Below are 11,143 nucleotides of genomic sequence, written 5' to 3'. Positions count from 1 at the left end.
ATTAGTTATAACTTATTAGTATAATATGATCAAAGCTAGTATAGTTAGTAGTAGGTACACCAAAAATTGCATTATCATCTACTAACCAATGAAATTCGTTATTTGTCCTTTATGTAATTTTCTCTTTTAATTTGTTCAATAATTTTAAAATAATTATTATTTATTTTAAAAAATAATAAAATTACTGAATTTAACTGAAACTACATGTACCTATTTGGTAGGGGGCCCAGGTCTTATAATTTTTAAGAGGGCCTGCAGGGATTTTCCCGGTATCCCGGTGGGCCAGTACGCGCCTGCTTATGGACCTATTATACAGAGTGTAACAGAAAAACCTGATAAATGAACTAACTTTTGTTATAATCAACATTTATATTTTTTTAAGAATAAAAAATACCCCTACGTTCTAAGTACTGTATAACATTTTTTTTTAACACCAAAAATTTTAAATTTAATTTATTTTATTTTGGAAAAATTTAAAATTGCCGATTTGTGAATATTTTTGATTGTAAAAACGTTTATTTAAGTCAAATAAATTTACAACTTTTAAAATATCAACATTGTTTTTGAATAAATTAATTTTAAACGTAATAATACTTTTTTCAAAATATTTTTTTGTGAATTTACTGACAAAAAGTATATTTTTAAATTATTTATTATCCACATAATTTTCATAATAACCTATCAATTTTCTTTTTATCTGTCAGGTCTTTCTGTTGGATTTTATCTATGGTGTACCTATAATACCCAATAGGATCTACCATTTATTATGAATATTATAGATTGCTCACTGCGGTTCAAAATACGCTACACTAAATCAGCTTGTTAATTTTTCCGAGCTAAAATTTGACTGAGTCATTAGCCATGGGCTTTTAATTCAATTTGAATTTATTTATACTTTATAAATGAGGGTAGCTATATACATTGCATAAAATCATTGATAGGACAATAACGTTTCCAGAAGCAAATTAACAAACTACTTTTAATTGTATTGATATAATGATGGTCTTATTAATATTTCTGTATTATGTACATAATAAATAAACTTTATAATCAATGATAAATACTAGTACCTACTATAGTATTTATAGTCAATGCTACTATGTAGTTTGTAACGGGCAACGGTCAGCGGCCACCGTAGCATGAAACGTCTAATATAATATAATATTATTATATAGGTAACATTATACGAAAAAAAAGTAAAAAGACCAAACTGTAGATATATTTGCTAGCGGCCCAACACTTAAAAATTGGCACCGGCCCACTGTGCTATAATAGTGACACACTGGGCCGATGACAAGCGATGGACAATAATAATATTAGACCTGTTGACAAAATAATGTTGAATTTTAACATTCAATTTAATTTAGTTTTAAATTTAAATTAAATTTGTATATACAAATTATTAAATGATTATTATTATGGTAATATAAATATCATTTTTTTTTCAATTTGAATTTAAATTCTGAATATAACAAGCATTTTCGACTTCAATATAACTTTTGTTTTTTTAAAGGTATTTAACGATTTGTATCGATATTTTAAATCAGTTTTTAAATCGATTTCAAGCCCCAAGGTGTACTAACTATAGAATATATTTGAATGGCATTAAGATCGTGCTCCGCTTACATAATGGTGTATAATAGAATACCTATTTATAAGATCGTATTTGAATATTTTTTTTTAAAAAAATTTTTAGTGGAATTATTCAATTTTGCAAACACTTACTTACGAAAAAAAAAAAATGTTAAATTTTGGCTTATTTTGCCATTGTTACAGTTTACAGAATAGTACCTATTATAATATTATGGCTTGGTGTTCCGTATGACAATTCTGATTGTATTAATATATGAATAGATAAAAACAGTAGATACATAACAAAAAACTGAATGAAAACTTCATAAATATTATTAAAGAACAAAAACTAATTAAACCACATGCGAGCTGACGAATTTCCCTATCAACTCTTAGCTCGCCGTCAATGTTTATTATGACATAGCCTCAGATTTAAATGCCCTATAAATATCGAAAAATGTCCTCTCAAAAATTGTATTTATGACCTAAAAACCCTAAAAAATCGAGATATAAATTTGTGAATCGTTTTATTTAAAAATCAGATTATCTACCTTATATTATTTAGTAAAATATGTGTGTTTATGTTATATGATGTTTTAATTTTTTTTTATATTACTAAATATAGGTTAAAAAATGACCTAAAAAAACAAATAATTCCCTATAAACGATTTAAAATGCACTTAAACGTGAAAACCTCGAATAAATCAAAAATAACCAAAAAAAGTTCGTAGTTAGCATAATGTGTACTGAAAATATATTTGTATCTTGGAAAGCATACATTATTCAAATATTCCGGAAAAAAAATACAAATGCATTGAAATTCGAGCCCCCAACTTATAAACATATATTTTCTAAAAATAACGTAACGCCTCTTTTGTTTAGAAAGTTGAATGTCGTTGGTCTTATAATTTATTCGAAAATCTTCACTACAATGAATTCTTATGCTAATGAAAATAAATACAAAAAATAACATCTCCAACGTATCTTAACACACACACACACAAACTTTAATTGCTTAGGCCTTGAAAGATAAAATGAATAAATATTTAATATGCCCATGTAGTCTGTAACATAATATACAATACTGCATGTTTTAATTTTAGATAGCATATTTTTTAGATTCGAGTGTGGAATTTATTATACTGGTTTCACATGTAGGTATATGTTTTTATTTGTCTAAATGTATATTATATTATTATATATATATATACATACATAATACCACTATTCAGGGTAAAAGCTGTTCCATTAAGTCCACAAATCTGAATAGATTAGAAATTGTGTAATGGTGGTCGGTTTTTGAGTGGGGACATTATTATTTATATTTTTGTTTTATGAATGTATGGCTCACGAAGAGACAAAAAAATTCATAATATCTAACTACATTTACGGAAACGTATTTTTTTTTAATTTAATCGGTTTTGGTTATTTTATCAGAACTCCATAAATATTATATTATCCTAGAGCAGATTGGATATCTTTACCCATAATTGCTATTATTTATAACAAGCAATATTATGAGCATAAAATATATTAAACTAGCTAGTGCATTACAAACTTTTTTCAAACATTTTCAAAATGTTCGTATATTTTTGCGTTAAATACAGAATGTGTTATTATCTTTCATTTTGTTGTAATCAAATGTTCAATACTTCTATCATTATAATTCGTGATCACTATCAAAGTAAAAGCAGTTCCGTGTAAATCTATATTATACCTGTATAGATTATAAATTATTGTAAGTACCTATAATAATGGCGGTACCTACATTTACGGAAACGTATTTTTTTTAATTGCATTGGTTTTGGTTATTTCGTAAATCTTCAAGAATATTATAATATCCTAAATGACTGCAATTTTTTAATTATAACAAGCAATATCATGAGCATTAAATATATTATATTTTAAGAACCATATTAGCTGATGTATTACAAACTTTTTAAAATTATTTTCAAAAATCTCATCTATTTTTGTGTTTAATACAGTATTTGTTATTTTCTTTCATTTAATTGTCATCACATTTGCAATACTAAGTACTATTATATTTTAAAAACCTGAAACCGCAATATACAAGATTACCCTCATGGCATTCTAACTGAAATTAATAAATATGTTTATTTTTATACTTTAAATCTTGTTTATCAAAGAAAAATGAACTGTTTTCATAAAATCAGGGATCATCGTTTCTTCGATTGAATACTAATAATTTTATAATTCTAAAACTTGAGCAATTACATATACATTTTTTATCGTTGTACATACGTAAATCATATTTGTAAATCTAAAAATTTTTCAATACCTTTCAAAATTCTTGTCTATTTTTGCGTTATACAGAATTTGTTATTTTCATTAATTTAAAGAAATTTTAATTCTAAGAAATTAACATTTTATTCATGGTTGACGTTATACGCACATAGTTATATTAGAAAATCATAAAAACATGACCAGCATTGTAGATTCAAATTTTTGAAGAACGACCTTACAACATAAAATCACCCAGTGGGTTAAAACATATTTTTCACCATTGTATTTCCTGATTTTCTGCTGTGTATAATTAACCATTTTACTTTAATATATAACGTTATATTTTCTAATTAATACTTTAATATGGCATTTTAAGTAAATATAATTCTATAATAATTATTGACTGGGTTGACTATTTTTTTTTTCGAAACGTCACTTATCTATACGATTATATCAGAGAATATATTATCATGCGGGAAAACAGACTTTATTATTTCGGCGCAACAAGCATAACATTATAATATCATAATATATGCCCAAAAATTTCCCACAGAGATGTAACTGCGGTAATAGATTTATCTTGTTCTCGTATATTATTATTGTTTTTTTTTTTTTGGGAGTATTTATCAGATAAAACCAGATAGGTATCACTACTGGAATAATATAGTAAGACATTACGTAATTGAAATAATATAGCTATTAATTTCATTTTACTTGTAGACAACAATTCCATTTGAATCCATAATATTATAAATAAATTACTAAAAGCTAGATACAAAAATTCTTATAATTTAAAAATATTAAAAAGTTTTATTTTTGTCCTGAAAAGATTTGAAAAGCGTACTAAATTGTCTGGATATTGCACACATCTCTTCAACTACTAAAACGTCCAATATTCAGTTTAGTTAAATCGGTGAAATACATAATATAAAATGTAAATCTATTCATTTTGAAATAACGAAAATAATTAAAAATAATGAATAAAACGAATTGTCCTGCTAAGGTTTTAACAAAGTTTCAAAAAAAAAAAAAAAAAAACAACCAGTTATATTAACAGAGTTCTTAAGCTAATAAAATGTTTACCTATACGCTATTTAATAGGCATATTTTTATAAGCAGGTACCTACTTACTTATTAATTTAGAAGGCGCTTATTCAGAAAATTCGCATTATTATATTTTATTCTAGTTAAGTAGATGGCTTAAAGTTAGTTCGAAATAAAAATTTTTCAAAATATATAAAATTAAAAACTTCATTAAGTTTACGTTTTTGCATACTTAGATATAATATTTGATTCGTGTTAATGGCTTTTTTCACGATTATGACATGAAACATTTTAGGACATACTTCAGATTATTTGAATATAAATTCACAGATATTCGTTTTGATACAATAACAAACAATATAATGCCGGTACAAAAAATGACTTCTTTTAAATACAATATTCAATTTTATTTAGAAAGCAAAATTTAACTTTTTTTGCAATTCAACTTTATTTATTTATTTAAAACTATAATTATACGACAGTATTATACTCACAACTACTATTCATGTATGTCGTATGTATCTCATAGACACTATTATATTATTCTTAATTGTAATATTTTACTCTCATTACAATTATTAAAATTATACATAAATACTACGCACCTATTACCTACGTACTTAACTATTTTTTTTTTGCGTGTTTAGGTGCTGTTTGAGAAACAAAAATCGGCAACATCAAAAGATACGTCAACGAGTAGAAGCAGTACTCTACTAAAAGAACACAATAATTATACATAGATAACGATTTCACACCACCGCAGAGATAAGGTTTTTCGTCTATGAACATTTGTCTTCTCCGGAACTTGCTAGAATCCAAAATCATCAGCCAAACAATGAGTCAAGTGAAGGAGATAAGCGATTTGACGGATAGCGACGAAGGCAAGCAAATCATAAGGAGCTTGAACCGCTTGAATTACAAGCAGGGAAGCAGCGGAATCGGCGAAACCGACAACATACTAAGAATTCCTAATCCCGCGAAGAGGCGACCAATCGGGTACGACGAATACCCGAACTTCGAGAGGCAGTACATACAGAACATCAATATCCCGACCGCGGCCAAGACGGAGGGTGACAACGACCAAAGCCTAAACCAAGACGACAATTATCACTTCCTGATGAGCTTGTTGCCATACCTGCGCGAAGTGCCTAAAAACAGGAAAATGGCGATCCGACACAAGTTGCAGAGAGTGTTTATCGATGAACAGGAACGGAAAATTAGCGGTAGAAACATTAATGTGAACCACCCGAACTTAAATAATTTTCACACGCCGTTCGCCAACATGTTCATGACGGATCCCATGAACCAACCGCAGCAGACTCCGAGGCTTCCGCCGCCTCCGTATCCTTATAAACAAGACGTCTTCTACAACTACGTTCCGTCGGCGGCAAGGCCGTCAGCGTCGGTGCCAATGCCAAAAGCCATACCCTCGACGTCTACGCTCCACGGCAATCTTATCGTCCAGCAGCAGCCGATTTTTTCGGGATACCCGGTGTCGGTCGGTCTGCCGAGCGGACATCAGCAATACTACAACGCCAAGGCCAATAACAACGCCAACAACAACAACAGCTCTTTTAGCTACAACGCCACCACCGTGGACAAAAACAACGCCAACAAAAATAACATCAACCGCTCATTTGGCTACAACGCCACCGCCGTGGACAACAACAACGCCAATAACAACAACAGCTCTTTTAGCTACAACGCCACCGCCGTGGACAACAACAACGCCAATAACCATAACAATAACAGCTCTTTTGGCTACAACGCCACCGCCACGGAAAGCAAAAACGCCAACAACGACAACAGCTCTTTTAGCTACAACGCCACCACCGTGGACAAAAACAACGCCAACAAAAATAACAACAACAGCTCATTTGGCTACAACGCCACCGCCGTGGACAACAACAACGCCAACAACAACAACAGCTCTTTTAGCTCCAACGCCACCACCGTGGACAACAACAACAGCTCTTTTATCTACAACGCCACCGCCGTGGACAACGATAACGCTACTTTTACTAATCAGTCGGGGGTAACTGGAGAACCTCAAACCTTAACGTACTTGCAATAAGTCTTATAATGTAGGTACTCGATACAGTGACACAACCACGAAGGAGGTGCAGTACACTCCCCTCCCCTTGAACCATATTTGTATTCAATCATTTTTTAAATTCGTGAAAAAAACAGGGGAACCACTGTACCTTTACGCCACTTGTGGACATATCCCTTTCAAAAATCTATTTAGTTGGGTCACTGATTCGATACCTTGCGCCTATATTATAGGTAGTGATATTGGCTCTATTCGTGCGACACAACTTACTATCCGTAAGCCTAGAGGGGTCTTATGCCTTTTTTTTAAAAATAAATTTAAAGAAAAATCTAATAAAAAATTATAATATGCAAACTTATACAAGTCTCTAGCCTCAAACTGTATACATAATAATATTACTATATTAAAACATATTTTTCCATCGCTTTTTTTTTATTTTACATAATATACTTTTATATGGGCGCCGGGCGGTGGTCGTTTAGGTGAGTGAAATTGTTTTACTTGCAAGAGGGATATGGACTTTGATACGCATGTGATTTTATAGTGATAATTTTTGACTGAAGTATACATTACACTATGTTAAAATGTATATTATAAATATGCTCAAACTATAAATGCATTTAAATCAAATATTCTATACCTACTAAATTTTTTGACCAGTTAAAAAAAAATTAAATAGTACAAAAATTGTACAAATTATTATATTATATAAGTCTTTAGTCAAAACCTAGTGATTTTATTTTATTAATTTTTGACTGAATTGTACATTATACACTAAGTTACATTTATTTATATCACTTTAGGTAGGTAGTAATTGTCATAGACAATTGTATTCATATTACCTATGACAACGCGTTATACGCATTTAAATTACTATACTGCAATAGGTATATTTTGTATAAGTTAATTTACTTATATAAACCCTACGTATCCATAACCATTCACTCAAACATACTTTATTTTTGGTGTATTATAAAATAAATACACGCCCAAACGGTCTCCGCTCATTTTTTTTGTATGCCAAGCATTATTGTTTTACACTATTATAATTAAAAATATAAATGTAAAATTATTGTAAGTCCTACAATATTATATAACTATATAAGTATATATTTTTATTTGATTCCTATATGGTATATATAACTCCCTATAGTTATTACAAGTTCAAAACAAATGGTTTTCCACTGTGGTTGTAAATCTGCAGCAGTAGGTACCCTTTATAGGCGTATAGTATAGGCGTACCTATAGTAATCAATTCCATTTGTTTTGTCATATTAGCTTGGATACGGCCTATATAAGTGAAAAATACGATTTTTCATTTTAATTTTATTATAATTACTCAACTATTATTATTGTTTATTTTTTTTTTAAGTTTTGCATATTTTTTATTATTATTTTTATGCTCCGCCATGTTTTTTTTTTTTTAATAGAATTTTTAATCAAACGTATAACTTATAATTTATGATTATGTAGTATTATTACATATAGACAAACTTCTGGAGTTTCGTCAGTAGACAGGTTTTCTCCACTAAGTAATCAAACAATTATTATTATAAATATTTATATTTTTAACTATTCAATTACTGTTATTATTATTATTGTCATTTATTTATCAATAAACAATACGAAATGTATTATTTTTCAAGCTTATAATAGTTTTTAGTTAAACATTTTTTATAGTTTAAACCAACTTTCTTCCTATCTAATTTATTAACCATAATATATGTTACAATTTGTTCGAAACAAATTTCAAATTAGTATGTGCGCCATAAACGCGTAAACAAAAAATAAAAAAATCTCTGATGATAATATGACATCTATAATTTATATTATATTATATTGGTTTTTTGAGATAATTCAAATGTATATATTTTGGTATACCTACATATTGGTCAAATGCACAAAAGTAAATATTATAAATTACTTTAACTTTGGGAAATTGGAGATCTATAGCTGAACCTACGATTGAGATTCGTGTAGTGGCGTATTTTTAAGTTGTTTGTAGGTGTAAAAAATAAGTAAATTTATAATATTATAAAAAATACATTTGAGTTATGAATTAATAATTATATTATTTCACTGTTTTTATAAATACAAATTAAGAGTTTTTTTTATAATAAAAAAGGTTAACGTCTTTTTTTTGCCAGTTCATCAATAATTTCTTCAGGTGTTATTAAGTAATTTTTATTTATTGATAAAATCGCTAAAAAATCTTCCCTATAAAAAAAAATTAAATAAAACATTTCATTTATTGAAAATACCAAGAATATTATTTTAAGCTTATAATAATTGACCTCTGGTATAGAATTCCTTAAATATGTTTAGGCTAATGGTTAAATTATTATGTGGAGATATTCGGTGACCATCATAATATCCGCACACATTGAAAAAAGGACGCTGTTCAAATCAACGCACCACTTCCATATACGATATACTACATAAATATCTCAGTTTTTACAAAATCACATCGCTTAATACCCTAATATTATATATCAATAACGCATACATTTATATAAAATAACGTTATCACTTAGAACTTCAAACCCTGATGCTATTAACGCACACATTTAAAAATATTTTATAGTTTAATCCAATTTTCTTCCAGCAGTAGAGTCAAATTTATTTATCATATTATAATTATTGTTCAAAACAAATTTCACGTTTGTTCGCAACATAAGCATGCTACCTGCTGAGTAATATGTCGAGAAAAAATCGGAGATGCCCGAAATTGCGGCCCGAATACAGGTAGTCGTATCTTATCCCAAACATAAGTATCCCGATTGCGTCCAAACACACATTGGTTCACAAAATAACGTATAATTAATAAAATAAATGTTTAATAAAATTCAACATAAATAATAATATATACATATAAATAGTAAAATAGGTAGTTATTTACAATAAAAAAAATGTGAAGTAAAATGAATATTATGTCAATTAATAGTCAATAAATAGTCAAATATTAAAATAAATAATAATTATAGTGTTAGAGGTAGATTTTTAAAACCAACTTATTATTTTTGTAAAATTAAAGTGGGATATTTCCATGTTTTTGAATCTTTGAATTTTGATTTGTATACATAGTATTTTTATATAGGTAGTATATGTACAGACCACAATCGGGATAGGTTAAAAGGTAAAAAGGTTATTTTGGGACGCAATCAGACGACGCCCGAAAAAAAATAGGGTAAATTAAGCAGTTAGAACTATTACGATAATACAACCAATATAATATCAATTGGTTTTTAATATAATTCAGTTAATGTACCAACATATTTTGGTACTTATACATATGTTGCTCGAATGCCCAAAGTAAATATAATTACAAAACTCCGGGAAATTGGAGAACTAGCTGAACCTACGATTAAGATACTTTCATTTCGAACAAAAGAGGTTTCACCAGACCTTAACACAATATAAATTACCGCGGGTAAGTATAATATAGGTATTATAACTGGGTACGTCGTATTGTATGTAAAATAATTTCGGTAGCCATCATAACCACCATACTTGTTAAAAAATACTATTTAGAATTTTAAATAGGTATTTAAATACTTAAATTAAAAAGTATTTAAATATTCATACCTTATTGGCTAAAAAGTATTTTAATACAAATACTGAAATACGCAAATACCTACAGTCAAAAAGTATTTCAAATACCTACATAAATTTGTATATTATAATTATTTTATCCGCAATATGTTTGAATTGTTTGTCAAATATTTTATTCACTATTACCTTTGGTAACGCAATTTAATAATCGTGCGTCGTCGCCTTGTCGACGATACGCCATTTTTTGAATGCCAAAAAGTCGAAAAACCGAAACCAAAGATCTAGTTTAAATAAAATCTGTATACTTACTAAATATTTTTAAATATAAAAAAATTATACGCATTTAAATACTAATATTCGTCTTTCAAATCCACACACTTCTATGCATCAATAACGCACAGTTTTATAATCACACCGTTCAAGGCCGCACACACTGATATTTTATTCTTACCTATATTAATAACGCAGACATTTGTCGAAAACACGACGATGAACCGTAGTGTAAGGAAACCACGGTAGGTACACGTCAAGTATAGGTATTAGGATAAAGAAATAGCTATTTTAAATTTATAAAATCGACTTTAAAAATGTCGATTTTCGATCTAAAAATTAAAACTCTTGGATGTAAATGAGTATTCCAATAGGTACCTGTACAAATTATACCAACTTAATTTTTAT

At 28.4% G+C, this 11,143-nt stretch overlaps 1 protein-coding gene across 1 annotated transcript; it reads left to right on the top strand.

Annotated features, from left to right (window-relative positions):
• The first annotated feature begins 5,695 nt into the window (after positions 1-5,695).
• On the top strand, positions 5,696-6,934 carry LOC132941718 (probable cyclin-dependent serine/threonine-protein kinase DDB_G0292550). The gene has a single exon (XM_061009871.1). The coding sequence runs from the start codon at positions 5,696-5,698 to the stop codon at positions 6,932-6,934; it is 1,239 nt and encodes a 412-aa protein (XP_060865854.1).
• Positions 6,935-11,143: the final 4,209 nt, after the last annotated feature.

The sequence above is a fragment of the Metopolophium dirhodum genome, chromosome 1 (assembly GCF_019925205.1).
Source record: "Metopolophium dirhodum isolate CAU chromosome 1, ASM1992520v1, whole genome shotgun sequence".
NCBI lineage: Eukaryota > Metazoa > Arthropoda > Insecta > Hemiptera > Aphididae > Metopolophium > Metopolophium dirhodum.
The sequence above is the reverse complement of the archived record's forward strand: the minus strand, read 5'-3'. Positions and strand labels throughout refer to the sequence as shown.